This window comes from Arachis hypogaea, chromosome 6 (assembly GCF_003086295.3).
Source record: "Arachis hypogaea cultivar Tifrunner chromosome 6, arahy.Tifrunner.gnm2.J5K5, whole genome shotgun sequence".
Lineage (NCBI taxonomy): Eukaryota > Viridiplantae > Streptophyta > Magnoliopsida > Fabales > Fabaceae > Arachis > Arachis hypogaea.
Genome location: NC_092041.1, coordinates 118,513,981 through 118,536,552, shown reverse-complemented (window position 1 = coordinate 118,536,552; position 22,572 = coordinate 118,513,981). Strand labels below are relative to the sequence as shown.

Genomic DNA, 22,572 nt, shown 5'->3' with positions numbered 1-22,572 from the left:
GTCTCAATACAGGTGTTCTTAAATGTTAAATAAATATATATTACATAAAATCTTTTAAGTGAAGGAAGAATATATAGTATAAACTATATATAAAGTTAATTCATATTAGAGGGTGGATGGCGTGTAACTAACCTAACATTAATAAACAAATTTATGTCTAATTTAATTCCATATACTACTAATTAATTGCATTGACAATTGTTCTTTCTGTTTCAAATATTGTTCACAAAAAGTATGCCATAAACGTGATGATATTTCTTTTAAAGGCACCGGCCTCGTGAGACGTAATGCAAATTCATAATTCATTATCGGATAAGAATGGATTTTCTTAGTCAAAAAAACATTTTGGCGCATATAATTTAAAAAAGAATTTTGTTCTTCACAAAAACCTGCTCCCTTAATGAAAAAATGTGATATAGTTCACATGTCAATGTTAAAATCTAATTTATCACATAAGAAGTTATGTTGTCACATTACCATTTTTTTATTAACATAGAAGGTTTTAGTTCACAAATATATATTATTGTCAAATTTTTAAATAATGTAAAAATATTTTTATTAATAAAAAAATTTAAAGATATTTTTATTTACGATAAATAATTTAAATATATTTTTTAATAGTTTATCCTAAGTTTAATTAATATATTTAATGCGTATTTTTTTCGATTGATGTTTATTATGATAATAAGTTATTAGACTAACTTAATTAAATTTGATTAATAAAATGACTTGATTATATAGTAGTATTCTATTTCAATATTAGTGCTTATTTGGCGCCATTAAATCGATAAAAAAAATATATTTTTTAATGAAAAAAATTTATTTTTTAGTGTGTTTTGACAAATTTTTAATAATAAAAGTAAAAGCATTAAAAAAATAAAAAATATTTTTTTAGAAGTTATAATTTACATCTTTTTTTAAAGATTTTTTTTTAAAAAAAAAGATATTTTTCACATATAAATGAATAAAAAATACTTTTATCTTATTTTACCCAAAATATAATTGATAGATAAAAAGATCTTTTTATATGAGATGTTCAAATATAAAATTATTTTTATTTTTATAACAAATTTTATAAAAAATATCATTTAAATTTTTTTTTAAAAATAGCAACCAAACAAACTCTGAATCTAAGAGATCAAATTAATTTGTAGTATCCTATCATCCAATCATAAGTTTAGAGTAAAGGACAATTTCGTCCCTGACCTTTGTTACCGCGGACATTTTCGTCCCCGAGGATTAGGAAATACTTAAATGTCCCTGACCCCGTTAAAAAGTAGACATTTTGACCTCTCCGTTTGAGTGTCTCCGTTTAAGGTTGACGGAAAACAGTGACGTGGCCCCGTGGCGCTGAGCTGACCTTAACGGGTTGCCACGTCGGCTAGGCTTTGTAAAAGAGGACAAATATGTCCCCAGAGCCCAAAACGCAGCCGTTTCTCCCCAACCTTTCGAAACTAAGCACAACTCACCCACGCAATACACATAACACCAAGACGATCAAAATCTCTCCCCCTGTTTCTCCCTCCAAAAATTGCACTACGTGGAAGAGCAATCGGCGTTCGGTGAGTGAGCGGTCGGAGGCAAGAAAGAAGGTTACCGTGGAGGTTAGCACCGCCGCCTTCCTTTCAAGGTAAGATCGCCCTCCTTACTCCTGAAGTTTCTGTAGTTTATAGTAAGGGTGAAGTGATCATGCGTGCATGTTGACAGTGTATGTAACAGAGGTGTAATGAGGGCAAAAAATAGTTTTTAGAGCATGGTGTCTAGTAGTAGTCGTAGGAGGTACTGTGTTAGGGCAAAGGGGGATTTTGTAATAAATTTTCAATGTAATGTAGTACTCACACATAGTTGTTTCTTGGTAATTTTCAGATGGTGGATGCTTTTGTGGTGCCAGTTTTTCACCACGGTGGTAGCTTCGTGAGAGGTAGTGATGGTGTTCTTGTTTATCAGAATGGTAAAGAAGAGAGGTTCCCGGAGATGGACCTAGATTTTGTGAACTTCGGGGACCTTGTAACCTTATTTAAGGGTTTGGGATACCAGTCCTACAAGGCAGTATACTGGTATGATCGAACAAGTGCGTTGCTTGAGTCTGGGCTGAACGAGTTAACCGGGGACGCAGGGATCAATGCAATGCGGGAGAACTTAGTGAAGTACCAACAGAGTCTTGAGTTCCACATTTACTTTGACCACCCCATTGATGCTCCGGAGGAAGTATTTGATGCTGGCAAGGATGGTGACGATGAAGTGGATGTGGATGAAATATTAAAGGAATTGAAGACATCCTCTTCATCGGATGATGGGTATGAGAGCACCGAAGATGTATTATATAAACCTCCACCAGCTGGGTTGGAGAGTGATGGAAGTGATTCTGAGAGTAGTAAAGGGGCTGTTGGTGGCAAGAGGAAAAGAGTAAGGGAGCCAAGAAAGAAGGTGATAACCCCTAAGAAGAAATTCACAAAGAAGGTGCAAGATGGTAAAAGGGAGCATCCAACTGGAGAAGATAGCGGTCAGGGGAAAAAGGGGACAGCTGGTGAAGCTGGTTTAGGGTCTGCTGCTGGGCCTAGTGATGGAGGAGGTGGTGGTAATAGGCCAGGAGTAGATAATGCATGGAGATACTATGTAAGTGAAGTCCCCACAGAGCCTGAGGAAATCATGTTTGAGTACGAGTCGGAGGACTTGCACACACCTATGGGATCCGATGATGAAGGTGAAGGCCACAAGTTTCCAGAGTTTGACGATGACTATGCTCATGGTCAGGGCAGATTTGAGTTAGGGATGAGGTTTGCAAGTGTTGAACGGTTTAAAGATGTGGTGAAGGACTCATTCATTGCTGAAGGTAGGGAGGTTAAGTGGATCAAGGATGATAGGGAGAGAGTGAGAGTGGGCTGCAAGGATGAAGAATGCAATTTCTTGGTTCATCTTTCTTATAACAAAATTCTGCAATGTTACCAAATTAAGACCTACCAGCCAGAGCATAGTTGTGCAAGGGATTTAGGGAGTAACGCAGCAGACCAGCATTGGATCAGCAGGAAAATTGTGAAGAGGATGGCTACCCAACCACACATGACTACTAGGGAGGCAACTGAGTTCCTAAGGGAGGAATTTTCTCTTGCTCCCCATCCTAAAATGGTGTATAGAGCAGTGGTTGAGGCCAGGGATAAGATTATGAGAAACGAGAAGGAACAATACAAGAGGACAAGGGATTATTGTGAGCATATTTTAAGTTCTAATCCAGGATCTACTACAAGGCTGGAACTTATGACACTTCCAGAAGCTCCCCCTGTTTTCGACAAGATATACATATGCTCAGATGCCTGTAAGCGAGGGTTCAAGGAAGGGTGTAGGCCTTTGCTGCACCTGGATGGATGCTTTCTCAAGACATACTACATGGGGTGGCTTCTATCAGCAGTTGCCCAAGACGCAAACAACCAATTTTATGTGGTTGCATATGGGGTCGTCAGGGCTGAGACGAAGGATGCCTGGAAATGGTTCCTCACTAACCTTCAGGCAGACATAGGAGACGACGCAAACCATGGCTGGAACTTCATTTCAGATCAACAAAAGGTTTGATGTTTTATTGGTTCATTCTTGCACACTTACTATATATTTGCTGAGTTGTAAATGTTGGCTGCTCATGTTCAATGCAGGGTTTACTCCCTGCCTTAAAGGAAGTCATGCCAAAAGCCAGGCACAGAAACTGCGTGATGCACATGTGGAAGAACTTCGTTAATAGATTCAAAGATCTATACATAAGAGAGGTTATCTGGGAGTGTGCCAGATGCACAACAGTTGCAGAGTTCAAAGACTATATGGAAGGGCTGAAGACAGTGAATCAGGGGGCTTGGGAATACCTCTCCAAGTTTGAGCCAGAGACATGGGTCAAGGCTTATTTTTCACATGGCCCGAAAGTTGATAACCTCACCAACAACATGTGTGAGGTGTTCAATGCCAAAATCGTTAACTATCGCTGCAAGCCAATCCTCACTATGTGTGAAGAGATCAGGTGTTACCTGATGAGGAGGATGGTAAACCACAAGCGAGTGTTGAAAAATCACCCTGGTAAACTAGCACCAGTGCAGCAAAAACGGATGGAAAAATTACTGACTCTTAGCACAAAGTGGGTGGCAGAGTGGGTTGGAGATAATGAAAGAAAAAGGTTTCAGGTGAGCCGCAAAGGAGTCAAGGTTGATGTGGACCTGATTAAGTACACATGCTCCTGCAATCGATGGCAACTTACTGGTAATTGTTTGTTCACCTATGATTGTTAACTGTTTGTTCACATGTAATTTACCTATTCTATACTCTGAGTTAAGCCTGAATACATTTTTTGGGTAGGAATGCTATGCACACATGCACTTGCTGCTATAATGAAAAGGCGTGACAGGGCAGAAGATTACGTGCACCCCTGGTTGTGTATGGAATCAATCAAGAGGACTTACTCACATTGCATCAAACCAGTCCCCAGTGCAGAATTCTGGCCCCGGACTGAATACTCACAACCAGAACCCCCCATCATCAAGAGGCCTATTGGCCGGCCAAAAGTTCACAACAGACAGAAAGATCCTGCTGAGCCATTGATGCAAGGGGGAAAATTGAAGAAGTCATTCTCCGTGGCTTGCAGTAAGTGTGGTGAAAAGGGCCACAACTACAATACCTGCAAAGGAGCTCCATCAAACCCCAATTGGAAGCAAAAAACAAAGAAGCCTAAGAAGAAAGAAGGAGACAGCTCTCAACAACTGGTTGTACTTCCTTTGTCACAGTCAGCTCCAACTGCAGGGGTAAGTTTGCATTCCCTATTTCTGGTTTGAATAACACACTCTTGTGGAATTGCTGAGTTAGTATAGAATTCCTCAAGGGTCAATATGTCTTAGTATAGAAAACCTAGGGGACTCATCTATCTTATTATCATGCTTATTGATCATGTTCATTAACTCTCCAGGATTCTTCAAGTAGCCAACCAAGCAATACAACACCCCTGCAACAACCAACTACTGTAACTATTTAGTTTCTTGTCTTTGTGATCAATTAGATATATGACTTGTTTGAAACCAGTTGATGTGCTTTATTTTTACCCCATGTTTTGGTCTGCTATTGCGTGCAGGTTACGAGTGCAGCTGCACCAAACCCTGCAAATGTTGCACCAGCTCCATCCAGATTTACTAGATCCACACTTGTGATACCAACTCCGGGAGCAACAGTCACTCCATTCAGGCCACCTGCCCCAACAACAACCCCTCCAAGTAAAGTTCCAGGCAAGGTTCCATCGATGGTTAACAACACTTCTCGCCCTAAACCTTCAAAATTCAGACCAAAGCAGAAGATCTTCAGGCTACCGGCACCACTGACTCAAGGACAATCTAGCACACCGCAAGTAGCACCAGCTCAGGAAGACCCCAAAACAATAACAACAACTGAACAAATTTCTAAGGAATCAACATGACTGACGGCTGACGATATTATGCTTTTTTTTTTTGGTTTAGCTATGACCCAATGTAAATGATAACCAGAAATTCTAGATACTGTTTCCTTTTTTTGGTTTGGGTCTTTATTTTGGTTCAAACAATACTTATGAAGTAACAAGATGTTAATGGTAGAAAGACATACTACTTTCCTTTTATTTTGATGTTAATGGTTGAAAGTTTGATCTCTTGTAACTTTGCCAACTTTATGTACATGTTAATGGTTGGCAGTTTGATTTCCTGCTACTTTTCCAACTTTCTTTTCATACATACATAATCACAAAAATGACCCAAACATATGTCAGATACACAAATGATTAATACATTTCATTTTCACCATTTGGCCGGTCTTACATTATTTCTTATAACTAAATAATGCAAATATCAGCAATACAAACATCACACATATGCTCCACCCAATTGGATTTTTCTTAACCTCTAACCCTTCTATCCTCTTCTCCAGCAACCTTATCCTCTTTTCCATGTCTTTGTTCCAGTGATGCTCTTCACCATGCAAAATTTGCTCATGCCCCAGGTACCTTGTAACACCAACACCAAGACCAGCTATGTACTCGTCCAGCCACAGAAAATACTTGCACCATGGTTGTCTAACCTACACAAAATCAATCCTCAAAGTTCAGAAAATCAGGAATTAAGGATAAACCCTACCATAAACAGAGTTACACAGATTTTCGTTGCATACCTTATAAAAGGGACATCCCAGAAACAATCTCTTCGGATTTCTGGTCGTCCTCGACATGAACAAGATTGCATTTTCTCCACAGAAGCACTTTGGTGACACGCACTCATTTCCATCTTTGGCAGTCGGAACTGGGCCTCTTGTCGAGCTTAAGGACACACCTTCGGATGCCATGGTCGGACTGCTCCCTTTCTTCCTTCTCCCACATCACCCTCAGAATGCATTCGAAGCATTAGGGCTCCAGGATTTCATAGGTTGGGGATGATTGAAAAACGGCAGCGTTTTTGAGTCCGGGAACTACGTTGTCCTCTTTTTAAAACCACATCCGACGTGGCAGCCCGTTAAGGCCAGGTCAGCGCCACGGGGCCACGTCACCGTTTTCCGTCAACCTTAACGGAGACACTCAAACGGAGGGGTCAAAATGTCTACTTTTTAACGGGGTCAGAGACATTTAAGTATTTCCTAATCCTCGGAGACGAAAATGTCCGCAGTAACAAAGGTAAGGGACAAAATTGTCCTTTACTCTAAGTTTTAATATTTCAACTACCAATTAGACATTGCTTATAAAAATATATATTTGATATATTATAAAAAATTTATTATGTTAATTGTAAGGAGAATTTTAATATACAGATCAAAGTTGGTACAGATTTAAAGATTTGGCTACACCACACTTTCTAAAGCCACACTTTAAATCGTAATTCTTCACAAAAAAAAAAGCGTCACCTAATGGAAAAAAGTAAATTAGAAGATTTAAGAGAAGAAATAATCAAGTTATCAAAATTAATAGACTAAAAATTAATGATTTTAACTAATGTTAACTGTAATGACACCGAATTCTTAAAATCAATACAAAATGATTTTTCTCAAAATCTTTATTTTACTATAAGTTTTATTGAAGGACTTCAAAAACCTGAAAAAACTTATTTTTCACACGGAATTTCTAAGAAATGTTATCATGGAAATGATTCCCCACATCTTTATCATACTTTTAACCCACAATTAAATTCTATAGTAGATATGCTTGAAGAAATATTAGTATCCATAAAATTTCAAAGAAATAAAGAAAAAGAGAATCCCAAAGAAGAAAAATTTCAAAATATAATCAACATAACAGATCTAAAAGTAAAACCACCACTAAAATTATGAATATTGAAGAAAAGTTAGAAGAAGTTACAATGCTTTTTAAACAATTAAAAATGGCTCAAGAAAATAATATTATGGAACAAGGATTTCAAATAGAAGAAGAATTAGTAAATTCTGAAAATATAGAAAATGAAGAACACATCCTAGATTATTCAAGTGACGAAGAACCAGCAATTCCAATACAAGTAAAAAATGAAGCTGGAACATCTAAAGATAATCAATCTCAATATAAATGGAAAACAGGTTTTGATAATTATGCTTTTAAAAAAGGGTTTATAAATAAAGATTCAAAATATACAAAAATACCATCAAAGTACGTTCCTAAAATCCAAGAAATGGAAGGAGAAAGAATGCTTGATTTAGACTGTAAAAAGAATGAAAAGGAAATTTTCGAAAATTGGTTGAATTCCTTTTTATTAAAAGCTTTTACTAATCCAAAGTTTAGTGAATTGTCTGGAAGAGATATTTGGAATTACATAGGATTTCATACTAAAGGAACTATAAGAGATTATATGATATCAATAGAAAACCAAATAATAGAAGATTTAGCAACAAAAATAACAGCTTATGATAAGATATTATATATAATGATGATTCTATATAAAGAATTTTTTGGAAAAAATATTATAGATCATAAACAAGAAGCCTATAATAAAGAATATCAAGAAGCAAAAAACCATTTAGCTAATATCCAGATATATGATCTATGTAATGTGGAATCTTATATATGTGAATATAGAATACATTATTACAAATTAAAAGAAGAAGATAAAAATCATTATCTTAGTATGTATATAACAAAACTTCCATATCCTGCTAATGAATTTATAATGGGAAGATTTATAAGAGAAATAAATAGAGGGACAATTGAAAATAATTTTGGTGGAGCAACCGCTGCATAAGAGAGGAAATAAAAGAGGTATTTTAGAACAAGAAACAATAATAAAAACAAAAGGCAAAAAAGTGACTATTGCCCAAATAAAAAAGAAAACTGTAAGTGCTGGTATTGCCAAGAAGAAGGACATTATGCAAATGAATGTCCGAAAAAGAAGGATAAAAAAGATCTTACTAAACAAATAGAAATTGCTAAGTCTTGTTTTATGGAACCTTTAGAGGAATCTGATGATAACCTAGACTATATTTTTGAATATGTCTCAGAAACAGACTCAGAGACTGAGTAATAATGCCACATTTATTACTATAAAAATAACAGAAAAATTTATAAATGCTTTTATAGATTCTGGAGCAACACAATGCTTTGCTAGTTCAAACATAAAACTTGATTGGAAAAAATTAAAGAAACCATTAAGAGTTAGAATAGCTGACAAATCAATACATAAAATTGACCAAAAAACAGAGATGACTGAAATTTTTATTCAAAATTATAGGTTCATTGTTCCATCTATATATATGTTAGATTCTGGAATGGATTTTATCATAGGAAATAATTTTTTAAAACTATATCATCCATTCATTCAAGAATTAACATATATAGTTTTAAAAGCTCCACATGATTCTTCAATAACTCAAAAATCAAAACGTATAAAAATACCAACTACTACTATAGATAAGATCTTAAAATTTAAAATATTTTCTATATTAGAAACATGTTATTTAAATTTATACTTTCAGATAAACATTCCAAAAAATAATCTTGAAATAAAGATAGAGGAACTTTTGGATAAAATTTGTGCTGAAAATCCGTTAGATATTAAAAATACAAATAACGAATTAGTAAGCATTAAATTAAAAGATCCTATAAAAGAGATAAATGTTCCAAATAAGATTCCTTATTCTGCAAGAGATAGAGAAGAGTTCTCTTTAGAATGTAGAGATCTTTTGGAAAAAGGAATTATAAGATTAAGTAAAAGTCCTCATGCAGCTCCAGCCTTTTATGTCGAAAACAATAATGAAATTAAAAGGGGAAAACGAAGAATGGTTATTAACTATAAGAAGATGAATGAAGCAACTATTGGTGATGCTCATAAACTTCCAAGAAAAGATTCTATTTTAGAAAAAATAAAAGGAGCGACTTGGTTTTCATCTCTTGATGCAAAATCAGGATATTGGCAACTTCGTTTAGACGAAGAAACAAAGAAATTAACTGCTTTTACTTGCCCAACAAAAGAATCAACAAGTGTGTTACTCTACGAATGGAATGTATTACCATTCGGATTAAAACAAGCTCCAGGTATTTATCAAAGATTTATGGAAGAAAATCTAAAAGAGTTAAATGAATTTGTTTTAGTGTACATTGATGATATACTAATTTTTACAAAACAGGATAAAGAAGATCATCTTCAAAAATTATTAATAGTTTTAGAAAGATGCAAGGAAAAAGGACTAGTTCTTAGCAAAAAGAAAGCAAGGATAGCAAAACAAGAAATAGAGTTTCTTGGATTAATTCTATCCACTCAAGGAAAGCTAAAACTTCAGCCAAATGTCTTAGAAAAGGTAAATTTATTCCCTAATAAAATAGAAGATAGAAAACAATTACAAAGATTTTTAGGATGTATAAATTATATTTCTGATCAAGGATTTTTAAAGAATATAACAGAATACACTAAAAGCTTATTTCCAAAAATAAGTACTAAAAAAGAATGGAAATGGGATGAAAAAGACAGTATGCAAATTCAAAGGATTAAACAATTATGTGAAAAACTTCCAGAACTTTATATTCCAGAAGAAAATGACTACTTAATAGTAGAAACAGATGCTTCAGACATAACCTGGTCAGGATGTCTAAAAGCTAAGAAAGCTATAAAAAGTTTGGAACAAGAAAAAGAATCACTAGATTCTAAACATTCCCCAAAGGAATTACTTTGCAGGTATATTTCAGGGACTTTTACTCCAACAGAACGGAGATATACCACTCATGAAAAGGAAACTCTAGCAGCGATTAAATCTCTTAAGAAATGGAAAATTGATTTACTACCCAGAGAATTTACATTAAGGACAGATTCAAGTTATCTAACAGGTTTCATACGATATAATTTAAAAGTTGATTATAATCATGGACGATTGGTAAGATGGCAATTATTTTTGTTACAATATCCAATAAAAATTGAATATATTAAAGGTGACAAAAATGTTATTGCAGATACATTAACAAGAGAATGGAGTTCGTCTACAACGCATTAGATCAAGAAATTCAGAAATACGAAGAAGAACTTGAAAAATGCAAGCATTGTCAGCAAATAAGGATACAGATCCAATCCCTCAAAAAGGCCATCGAAACAATGAAATCAACACAACAACCAAAACCATCAGAGTTCAGCCAGCTAAGCATGGTGGACAAATCAGGTGAAGAAAAAATTCCAGAAAATAAAACAATTGCTGAAATTATCAAAAAATCCACCCAAGATAAAAAATATTATGTAATTTATAATGGCCCCATGAAAGGAGTATATGATGCCTGGGAAAAAGCAGCACCATTTACACATCAATCAAGGATAATTCATAAAGGAGGGTTTTTAACACTGGAAGAAGCAAAGGAATCTTTCACGGAATATGAAGCTCTTCATCCAGAGCAAACCCTAAAAAGAGTAGATAAAGCTCCAATTCAAACCCAGAGAACAGGAATAATAAGAAACATTCCTACAAGGGCCGAAATCAAGGAAAAGAAAAGGGTCTGTAGATCAAATCTCAGAGAAACCCTTAACATAGTCCTAAATTGGACTGAAGAAAAAAGGGCAATCTTGGAATATTATCCTATTGCCAAAGAACAGCTAACAAAGCTGGTTATATTTCCAGAGGCTTCCCCATCTGACACCTATCAGTTTTTCCAGTATGGATTAATTGATACAATTTTAATTTTTAATGATTTGAAAATTATTAGTGAGTTTCCTGCAGGATTTATTGATGCAGTAAAGAGATTTAAAAATATGATTGACAACGTAAATCCAAGGGATATATCCCTAAAATTTACGAATAGTCAACCTATTTTTAATGAAGAAGAAGAATGCTTGGTTCCAGCACATCAAGTGATCTTCATGTCCGTCTTCCCAGGAAATTTTCAACCAATTGATCAAGTTCAAGATTTAACAATCTACAGTCATGAAGGAAGACTAGCCAGTACGCTAGCAAGGGTCTTCGAAAGAACTCAAAAGATAACAAGGGAATCTCACACAAGAATCAACTATAAAAGCAGAAATACTTTGCTTGTGTCCAGTAAAAGGAATGAAATTGAAGAAAGAGAGATGAGACTCTTAGTGGAATTTGAATCAGCATTCTACAACTTATCTGGACTCTTAGAAAAGCTCCCCGAAGGGATAAAGAGGAATCTCTGCTATTTAATAAAAGACAGAGAAGACCACAAGTGCCAGCTATGTGTCTCAGAGATATCTGAAGAAAGCAATAATAAAACGGAATCAACCCACATGATAAAGGAAGAAGACAACGCATCTGAAGGTCACATGATGAAAGAGGAGGACAGCACATCTGAAGCATCTCTCAACATTATTGCATAATGACGTAAGCGCTTAGGTCATAGAGCACCAACAATGTAGCTGGTGCAAGATAATAAACAATGACGTAAGCAATGACGTCATAAGAAGGGTAAGGATGGGAATTGTCCATCAGACCCAACCATTATAAATAGGTTGCTTAGGCAATTGTAGAAGGCATCAAACAATAGAAAGCAGAAGGCTAAGAGTACTCATATGCTAGGAGAGCAAGGAGGAAGCGGCCGAGGCGATTCTATAGTTTGAAGAAGAATTCCCTTAGGAAAAACCAATTCTAAACTCCCCTCTGGAGTTAGTATCTACAATCTCCCCTCTGGAGACAAAAACATCTTATGTAAAATATTCTAAATAAAGGAAGTTTTTCTCCAGAAAGGTACACCTTTATCTTAATCTCATAGTTATGAATTATTTAGAAAGTTTAGAATTAACGGAAGAATCTGATTATTATAGATTATCTGCCTTATTAGACAATGAAAAACAGGCTGTTCTAAAAACAGAATTAAACCTTAAATCAAATAAAAATTTTAATAAACAAAATCTCTTAAAAGAAGTTTTTAATAGAAAAAATATAATATACTATGGAAAAATTCAACTTGAAGCCCCTATAAAGATAAAATCTGCTAATGGAGAACTTGAAATAGCCTTGATAAATGATGAAGAATTGAGTAAACAGATTGAGAAAATTAAGGATCAACAAAAAAGATCTAAAATTGGATGGATTCATATTAGTACTATACAAGTCTTAATCAAATCTACATATATGAAAGGAATTAATTCACCAATAAGCTTAGCAATTTGTGACAAAAGAATTACTGATGACCCAATTGATCAAATAATTGGAATTGTTCATGGAAACTTGGCAAACGTAAATGTTAAATTCAATGCCCATCTTGGATATGCTATACCTTTATCAACTGAAAATCTTGGAAGATCTATAAGTTTGGCTTATAAATTTCACAGAAAGAATCTAATGGAACAAGACGATGAACCATTTTCAATTACATATGCAATAAATTATGCTTTAACAAATAGTCATCATAGTATAATATTTAAAAATAGAGAAAGAATTTATGTCGATGAATTATTTCAGAAAATTGTAAAAACAGAAATACCAAAATATAAAGCTATTGAAAACCCAGTTCTTTTACTAAAAGAACCATCAGGAAAATTAGTTTCATCGAATTTTCAAATAAGAGAATCCAAAATTAATAGCCCTTTAAGTTTATCTAAGTTAAAGATTAAAGAAGAAAATTCTAAAATAAATCAAAGAGCATTTGAAGCTCTAAAAATAATCTATGACAAATTGAAAAGAGAAGTTGAAGAGTTAGAAAAATTGATAGAATCTCTAGAAAATAGTGATGAATCGATGATAGAATTTGCAGAAATTCTAAGATAAATAATGAAGTATACAAAGATCGAAAGACTAGAAAACAAAATAAAAAGAAAAAGGGCGAAAAAATTAAAAAGTAAAATAAAGGAGTATAAAAGGGAATTAAATAATCTTCAGTTTGAAATTAATGACCTTATAATAAAAAGGATAGAAATAAGAACAAATATAAACAAGTTGGAGCTAAACTTAAAAAATTTATAAATGCCTGGAACACCATATTATGACTTAAAAGAATTAAAGCTGTTGAAAGAAAAAATGGAGAATGAAGTTGAAAAATTAAAAAGATATTTAGAAACAACAGAAAGTATAGAAATAAAAGAAGTTTTGGAGGATTTGAAAAATTATATTAAAGAAAAAGAAAAACAGATAAAAGATTTTATATACAATTGTTCATACCCTGGCCCAATATAAAGGCCCAGGTCCAACTAAAAGGCCTAATCTAAAGGATTAGAGCCTAGCTAAGTACCGGCCTTCACATAAGAAGTCGGTATCAACCACGACTTGGTCAGAAGAGGTCGGATGCGAGATTAGCTGGCAGATAAACACTCATTCAAATGAGTAACCGCCCCTAAAATCTCTCTAACCGTCTCATAAAGCCATATCTTAACCTCCCCAAGATAATAGGGACGGTTACCACCCTAAAGATATGGCACTACACCAACGGTGGTTATTGGCTCGCCTCTATAAATACCCTGACACCCCTTCAGGTATCTCTAAGTCCAATACTCTCTAAGACCTGCTTACACTCTTGCTAACTTAGGCATCGGAGTGTCTTTGCAGGTACCACCCCCCATTCACACGCGAGCACAAGTCGGACGGAGCTTCCCAAGTTGCGGACCTTTCCGGAGTTCTCCTCCATCATACACTTGGGCCGCCAAACGCCATCCTTATTATTAATCTCCGGTTACCTACCGTAACAACAATAATCAATATTATAAACTAAAACAAGATTGAAAAACTATAAAAATGAAATCAGAATTAGTAATGCTCAATACTTTTGATTATGAAATTACAAATTATAAAGTACCACCAACCAAATTTATACAAATTATAAACTTATTTGAAGCAAAATATGAAGAGTTAATAATTTTGAAAAAGAAATTACATTTTTACATTTTTAAAAATTAAAAATTGGTATCAGAGCCAAGTTAACGATTAAGGGTAACACTTTCTCTTTAAGCAACACTTTTAATGACACGCTTTTTTAGCCACAAAAAGACAAAAATCTGTACAGGCACATCTATACATTAGATGGCCCCTAATTGTAAATAAGTTTAATTTACTCGTCTTTTACAGATTTGATTATTTAATTTTAAAAAATATGTAAATTAGTATGTCTAAGAATACATAATGACTAGTTTAATAATTAATTTTTCACGTCTACGTAACAATTTTTTGTTATCTTTAATACTTCAAATAATAACTTTAAAATGGAATTTTTCTTTTTATGCAAATTATCATGATACATAATAAAGTGACTTGTGTAATGGTAACATCAGTCATAATCAGCTATAATTTATTTTATAGTATTTATTAATATTAATAATAATTAATAAATATTAAATAAAATAAATTCTAATTTTTTTTATCATAAATCTAAATATTCTGTAATAGCTTAAAAAAATGAATAGAATATTTTATTTTTTATTAGGCACATAAAAATCATGCTAAGAGTATATACTTATTTTAATTCCCATATTTTCAGCTAAAAACCTCTATAGAGATAAATATATTAAATATAGATAATATAAATATATAATATCAAATTATTTTTTCTGATTTAAAAATTTAAATGGCATAATCTTTTGATTTTTGTCTAAAAATTTCGGATTCGAATCTTTTGATAACTTTATATATATATATAATATCATGTTATTTTTTCTGCTATAAGACAAAGTGGTTGTTTGTGGCATTGCCAGCTTGCAACGGCCACGTGACAAGGAACATTGATGCTTTGTATCAAAAGATTGGAGCATGTCATTATGTGGCCAATCCAATCATCTCAAAAAGGTTACATTGGTTTTTCAGAATTTGATTTGATTGCATAACAATAATTGTGGTTTCTATTAAACCATAAGAGGAAAGAAAAAAAAACACACCAACTTGTGTTGCCATATATAATCATATCATATATAAATATAATCTTTATATTAATATTATTATTATTGTTATTGGTGGATGTAAGGATTTTTCATGGTGAGAGTTTATCTCCTGAAAAATTGGGATTGAAAATTTGTGTGTGGTTATGCATCTTCCTACAACACAACACAGATTTTGGATCCTTGTTATGTACTATAAACTCTTTCTTCTATTGAGTGCATGTCTTCTGTTTGCTAAATTGCCACACTGGTTTTTGTGAAAAGGTTACTATACAGTCATCTCTTTGTTCTGTTTTCATTCTTAACTCTTGAAATTTTCTGTAATTATTGTTATTTATTATTGATTATATGAGTTTCTTTTCTCCTCTTTCAGGATTGTTCATTTTCTCAAATCTCAACTTTGAACTGAGGTTTTTTCTCAAATCTCAAATCATATATACCCTTTATGTTGTTTCACAATATTCTTTAGATTTGGGGTAAAAGGAGGGCACAACACATGTATGTTCTTTGTCCTTTGTTTTTTGTCTGATTTTCTTCCATTCTTTTAGGATGTGTAAGATTTATTGTTGGAAGCGGGTTTAAACATGCATGATGTATGATAGGACACTGTTACATCGATTGTTGTTGTTTTTGTTTAAGATTTATTGCTTTGGTTGTGTGAGATTATACTATGTTTATTTTGAAGCAGGTTTCAATTCGTTGGTGAATTTGATTGATGTAGACTTTGTGGCTACACTTTCGGACATGCCCTCTATCTATTCGATGGACGGTTCAGTGAGTGATTGAGTGGAATATATATGAAAATGGAAGGACCTTATGAATCATCATCTTGCAACGGAGAAGTCACCAACAGAACCCTTCAGATCATTAAGTATTCTCCCTATAAACCCTGCATAAAACTATCATCTCCGTGGTTCGATCTAAGAGTTTTTTATGTAAGGGTTAGTGGCTTTCAGGTGGATGAATCCACCCCAGAATTTTTATCTCTCAATCATATTCCTCTATCCCCTGACACCCTTTTAGAGGTTAATGGTGTTAGAAGCAGCATGTACTCTGATGGGGTGTGTTCGGTTCTCCGTAGAGACCGTGTCGATAAGAAATCCGAAGAAGCTATCTTTGTGAGCACAGATAGCATACGTTTGACGGGAAGCATAAAGTTCGAGGTCTATGATAAGGAGCTTTGCATTCTCTCTGGGGTTTTGGAGATGTCTAATAGCAATGGTTTTGTTGGTGAATCAAGGAACAACACAAAGAAATGGAGCATGAGTTGTGAAACACAGATGAATGCTAGCAGTGGATTCTTCAAGGGAAAACATGTTGCAGCTATTTCTGAATTAGCTTGTCCTGAGATTGAGGTTTATGTTGCTGGAAGCTTCTCTGGAAAACCAATAATCTTAACCAAGACACTGCAGCTCAATTGCAGGAAGAAGCATAATAGGAAGTGCATGTTGGATGCTATTCCAGAATATGAAAGTACTGAGTGTAAAAAAGATGCGGCTGATCAAGGACTCGATTTGCAGGTAAAAATGAGGAATGACTTTTCATTAACTTAGGCAGTAATTGTCTGTTTGATTTGGAAAATTACACTGATCGTTCTTGAGGTTAGATGATAGTTTACTTGTCACTTTTTCAGAGTCGAGATTAGTGTCACGTTCATAAGAGAAGCTAGTGTCATATTTTACAAAATACAATAGTTCAAGTGTCCTATTATCTAAATCTCAAAGAGGTGGTGTTACTTTTATAAATAGAAAGGTGTTGTGTGAAATATCATCTGGCGATAAGAGAGTTCAGTGTAATTTACCCTTTTTTTTTGGCATGATGTTATGATGCTTATATCTTTCAGTCCATTAGGGATGTAGGGTCAGGATCTTCCCATTCTTGTGACTAACATGAGAGTATCATGCTAGAGCAAATTTGTTATTTTAGTATATTCATATATCAATTATAACTTTTGCATCTTTCACCCTCATTACTATATGCCCATATGGCACTCTCTTGTAAGAATAGTACGTGTCAATTTCTCACTTAATATTATTACAATAAAAAAAGTTTTCAAACTTCCTTTGATGGATAGTACAATATAAATTCTGCACTAGTTAATCTTTGTTTTGGTCCCTCTATGTTTGCTACTATTGTCTTTGTTCATTGGTCCCAACAACTGAATAAAATCCTATCCTGGAAGTGTCATTGTATTATGGGCAGAGGCACAATACTCTGCATTTGTATGTGTATGATAGGAGCTGCATGGCCTTCATTTGTTTTATGCATGATGTATCTCCATAATCTTGTTTAGTGGTGTTTGGTGTTCCCAGTGTCTATTTCCTGTTATTGTTTTCATCAATAGTTACAAAATTTTGTCATTTTGTCAAACTTTTGTGAAGAAATTTAGTGAAAATAAAATTACCCAAATTAGACCAAAATACTAAAAGAACACATTATTGGTACCTGAATTCATAGTATGCTTTTTCATTAACTACTTCTTGGTCTTGGCAATAATATTATGCAGTACCATATCAGAATTCCATTTAAACTTTTTTTTTTAAATCAAGTGAAGCATTTATTTATGTGCCATGTGAATTATTTTCAGATATTTTGTCATACTAATGCTTGTCCAATTTCATGTTGGTGTCATATTTTACGAAATACAAAGTAATACCAGCTAATCAGAAATTGTCAAAGGGCCATAATTCTTGCATGAAATTACATAGAGAAATAATGTGGCATATGTATGTTGATCTTTAGAAATACTTGCATTGTGTAAATTATTTTTTCCTCAAATTTCCTGCCGTAGGTATCTGAATACAGAAGCTTCAAACCAGAACAAGAAGAGGATTACAACAACTTATATTGGCAAAGAACAGCATATTTAGATGGAGAAGATGGTGAACTATCATGGTTCAATGCTGGTGTTAGAGTTGGTGTTGGAATTGGTCTTGGAATCTGTGTAGGGGTTGGCATAGGTGTCAGCCTATTAGTTCGCTCATATCAAACAACTACAAGAAATTTCAAAAGGCGTTTCATATGATAAACTCTTTTTATATTAGTTGAAAAGATTTGTGTGCTTCTATAGTTCTAAGGTGACTAGTTCTTCTCCCTTTGTTTAGCTGACAATAATCCCCCCCACCTAAATAATATCCTCTCCACCCACAATTTTCCTTTTTGAATAGGTTTTGTATCCCTTTACAAGCTTTTAAGGAAACATTTTTGTTTTGTGTAGATGCTCAACTTTTGTTATTAGGGTCGGATGACATTTGTGATATGATTGCAATATTTTGTATCTTTAAGCAGAAGAACACAGCTGTATGAAATTCCATTTTCATGTAAATGATCAAATGCTTTCCTACTTTGGAAAATGTCACCGTAGTTTATGATTAATTGTGCTGTATTCTTCATGCATGTTTTAGGATAAAAGATACATAAATTATAAGACAGTAGAGAAAGTAACAAAGAAAATTGTATTGTTGGTCATGTCTCCACTTTTTTTTTTTTTTTTTTGGTGAACTGAAAAACTGAAGTTTTATCTTAACACAAGACATTTGTCTGCCTATTTACTTTGTAAAACAATTTTTTTATTTAATATATATATATATATATATATATATATATATATATCTATTTTTGTAAATAAAATAAGTTCAAATCAAGCACACATTAAGTAACTATATATCATTCATGCTTCAAGCTTAAATAATTAATTCATTTGTCTCTACCTAGAATTTAGAATTGATAATTTTTAATATAGTTGAATAAGTACTTTTTTATTGAGCAACATTGCCATGCTTAGTCCTAATTTTCTTGGTGCTAATTGCTATACAATTATTGATTAGTATTCATATATTATATATCTTCACAGAGAGGTTAAGTGCCTCAAATGGAGGTGGCTTCATTGTAATCTGGATCTGGAGCTACTTCTGATTCAGGACCCCAAAATGCTGCACATTTCAAATCATCTTGAACCATTAATCTTGAGAACTCTTCATGGTTATACTTCATAGTGCTTTTTCCTCCTAATTCTTTTGGAAGATTCTCATCATCAAAATAAGACTTCATGAGTTCCACACTATCTTTGTTTTTGGGATACACAAACTTCACTTTCTCAAATGTCTTTGTATCCAAGAAGTACTTGACTATCTGCATAAAACAGTAAGAACTTGTAATTATGAGTACTATAACTTTGTTCCTAATTATTCATGAAATTGATATGCAACCTCCAACTAATCTTCTAAAGATTTTGGATAATAATTTGGAACTTGTATAAAATGAACATTAAATTAGTTGTGCAATGTAATTGATCCTGCAGAATATAATTGTAGTGGACATTGATGCAAGAAAAGAAATATATACTAAATTGTAGCATGTTTTTAGATTACAAACTAACCTTCCAAAAAGCTTCAAAAATTCTTGGAGGATTGTAAAGAAATGCAATGGCAAGCCTCTCAGGATAGTGATTCTGAAGAGTGTTGATGGTGTCTCTGGCCAACTTAACTGGCACGCTATTCGTCAATGACCAGCCAGTGAAATCTATCAACCATGCCATTTGTTCTTGACCTGGTGGAAGGTTAAGCATTGCATTTTCCAAAAGATACACCAAGTGCTTCATCTGATTCTCCATTGATTTGGTGTTCTTCAACCACATCAAAATATAACCAATTTCAGTACCTCCATCAATAACTCAAGCAAATCATAGTTAAGCTACAGAGTTAAATAAGGTTTTGATCCCTGTAAATAACGATTTATGGTTCTGGTAAAGCGAAATTAGTCCCTACCATCTTCTTGTATACAAATCAACTTAGAGACGGATGAACCATCGGCGCAAAGTTGATTGGTACTTTAGATGACGATAGAGACTAATTTGTAATTTCACTTACTTTTGAACATTTTTCACTAAAACCACAACTAAAACTTTCACAAATACTAAAACCATAAACCAATAATTTTACAGCAGCTGAAAACTTATTTAACCCGAAACTAAGCCGAAAATCTTAAAATTCCAAATTACAGTACCTGCATTCCAGGTCTCAAGATAAGAACAGTCCTTCCTTGCCTGTCATGAAAATTTGCTCTATACAGTTTCCCTGTCTCCCCTTCCACGGCAACCTCATGCTGTCGAATGACATTGCATTAGCAGTATTTCAAACCATAGTCACCATACTAATGCACCAAAGTCACAACAGGGAAAATTCCATGCATACATATAATTCTAACACCTTGTACTAAGATACATTCACATTAAACTTGGTGGCAACAAAAACAAGTTAATGCAGACAAATTCATAAGTGCAATTTCTCTTAAACAAAGCTATTGAGGTCTAAAGTAGATGAACTTAAAACCTTACCCAGCGAATCTCCTCAGGCTTATAGGTTGATCTCCAATTTAGTGTATCCTCCAACATCTTCTTGGACTTGTCTACATTCCAATTCCGAGCTTCCAAATATCTCTTAAAACAAGCATCTGTGCAGTACTTCAAGCTGCGCCCGGATAACGGTCCCATTGCTCCCTTTAGCTCCTTAACCTGTTTTTAGAGTTCCAATACTCACAATTAAAACCTTAAAATGGTTACACAGATGGTGATTATGCATTTTGTTAAGATTAACTGTTTCAAAATAAATGTCACTTTGACTAAAATTAGTACCTTGGATTCGGCATAAACCTCGCTGTTTTCGTGATCTTGATGAGAATTGCTCCGGCGGTGAAACATGGTGGCAACTGTAGATTTATGCACTAAGGGGAACCAGCCAGTGCTTCTGTTTTCTTTTACAACCAAACTCTATCTATCTGAGAAAAAAAGCAACAATTCAACAATCAAACAAATGCAGAGTCAAAGAACCATGAACAAGGACAAAACATGGAATCTTAGGAAGTTCATATATTGCATAATCATCATCACTATTGAATAAGGATTATTAGCTTTTTTCTGGTCACTACAACAGATCCATGAAAAGCAAAGAAAATGCATATCATTACATATATATACACATATGCTAACAAACATTAATACAGATCATAGAGTTTATAACAAACAAATTCTGGGTTATGGAACAACATAATAAAAGTTACGAACTTTAATGAAAATTTGAGCTGAAACTTACATTAACAGAGATCATAAAGTTTCTAAGGGAAAACAAATTATGGGGTATGAAACAATATAAAAAAAGTTACAAACTTGAAGTTAAATTTGAACTGAAAAGAATTACAAAAAGTACAAAGAAAAAAAAAACACAGTGATGAGAAGAAAAAAAGTCAAAAACTAGAAAAAAGAGAGAACCTTTGAGGTTTGAAGTTGTTGTTCATTGCAGTGTGTTTTGGGAAGCATCCAAGTCCAACTACTTTTTCTCGCAAGCAGACACTATTTATTCAGAATTCAACAACCGATTAAGAAGAGTGAGTATGTAAAGAAAAAAGTAAGTGTGTACGTGTTAAGTACATGTGTATGTTTTAAAGCTTTGAATCTTTCTTTCTGTTTCTGATTTCTTCTCACAAACTCCAAACAAAAACAAACAACATTCTTGATGACAAAAATTAAAAGAACAAAACAAAAGACACGGAAATAAAATGTAGAGGAAAAAAAAAGTGAATGGACATGAACCAACTACTCAATGAATAAAAAATATAGAGCTAATAGAATATTTTTTCGCATATTAAAACTATCAATAATTAAAAATTTAATGAGATCTTTGACTATATAATATTTAAAAGGAATATTTTGTTAATTTTAAGATTTTTGATATAAAAATAACTTAATTATAAAATTAAAAGTCTTGTAAAAAATTAATTAAAAAAATATATAATATAATTATAAATTTAGTAAAACTACTTATATAAACAGAATAATTACAGAATAAGTGAATGGACATGAACCAACTACTCAATGAACAATGAAAGATTAAGGTGTGATCATTAATATAAGTTTAGAACCATGAAAAATATAAGTTAATTTTATATTTATTAAAAATTGGATTAATATAGTTCTACAAACTTGGTTAATAAATTATTTATTTTAAATTTTGTTAAAGTAATTACTTAAGAAATAAACAAACTTGTTACCTTTTTAATAATTTTGAGCTGGAATATTATAATTAAAAAAAAGGTTTAAAAAGATTGTAAATAGACAATTAAATTTTTGATAGAATTATCAAGTTTAATAAGTGATTTATTTTAAAAAATTGAATTATTAATTTTTTTTTTGCTTAAATTTAAAATATTAAAAATATACTTTTCAATGGTAATGTTGAAGGAAAAAAGAAAAAAAAATTGACACCATTGATTATTTAATTGTGTAATATTAAAAAAATATTAAAAGTGATATTAAAATAGAACT

At 33.1% G+C, this 22,572-nt stretch overlaps 2 protein-coding genes across 10 annotated transcripts; one reads left to right on the top strand and one right to left on the bottom strand.

Annotated features, from left to right (window-relative positions):
• Positions 1-15,041: 15,041 nt before the first annotated feature.
• LOC112697960 (uncharacterized protein At1g01500-like) lies at positions 15,042-18,597 on the top strand. 9 transcript variants are annotated; one of them, XM_025751369.3, is made up of 4 exons: positions 15,042-15,165; positions 15,628-15,664; positions 15,943-16,774; positions 18,046-18,597. In XM_025751369.3, exons 3-4 carry the CDS (start codon positions 16,052-16,054, stop codon positions 18,277-18,279), a joined length of 957 nt encoding a protein of 318 aa, XP_025607154.1. In that variant the 5' UTR covers positions 15,042-15,165; positions 15,628-15,664; positions 15,943-16,051; the 3' UTR covers positions 18,280-18,597. The 9 variants fall into 9 exon arrangements, with proteins under 9 accessions (XP_025607154.1, XP_072054592.1, XP_025607153.1 ...); XM_072198491.1 differs by having other exon boundaries at positions 15,078-15,165; positions 15,940-16,774; XM_025751368.3 differs by having other exon boundaries at positions 15,135-15,518.
• A 291-nt stretch (positions 18,598-18,888) lies between these two features.
• On the bottom strand, positions 18,889-21,910 carry LOC112697959 (uncharacterized). The gene is made up of 6 exons (XM_025751366.2): positions 21,520-21,910; positions 20,887-21,029; positions 20,590-20,766; positions 20,259-20,357; positions 19,633-19,878; positions 18,889-19,385 (listed from the first exon to the last, which is right to left on the bottom strand). The coding sequence occupies exons 2-6, from the start codon at positions 20,950-20,952 to the stop codon at positions 19,122-19,124; spliced, it is 852 nt and encodes a 283-aa protein (XP_025607151.1). The 5' UTR covers positions 20,953-21,029; positions 21,520-21,910; the 3' UTR covers positions 18,889-19,121.
• Positions 21,911-22,572: the final 662 nt, after the last annotated feature.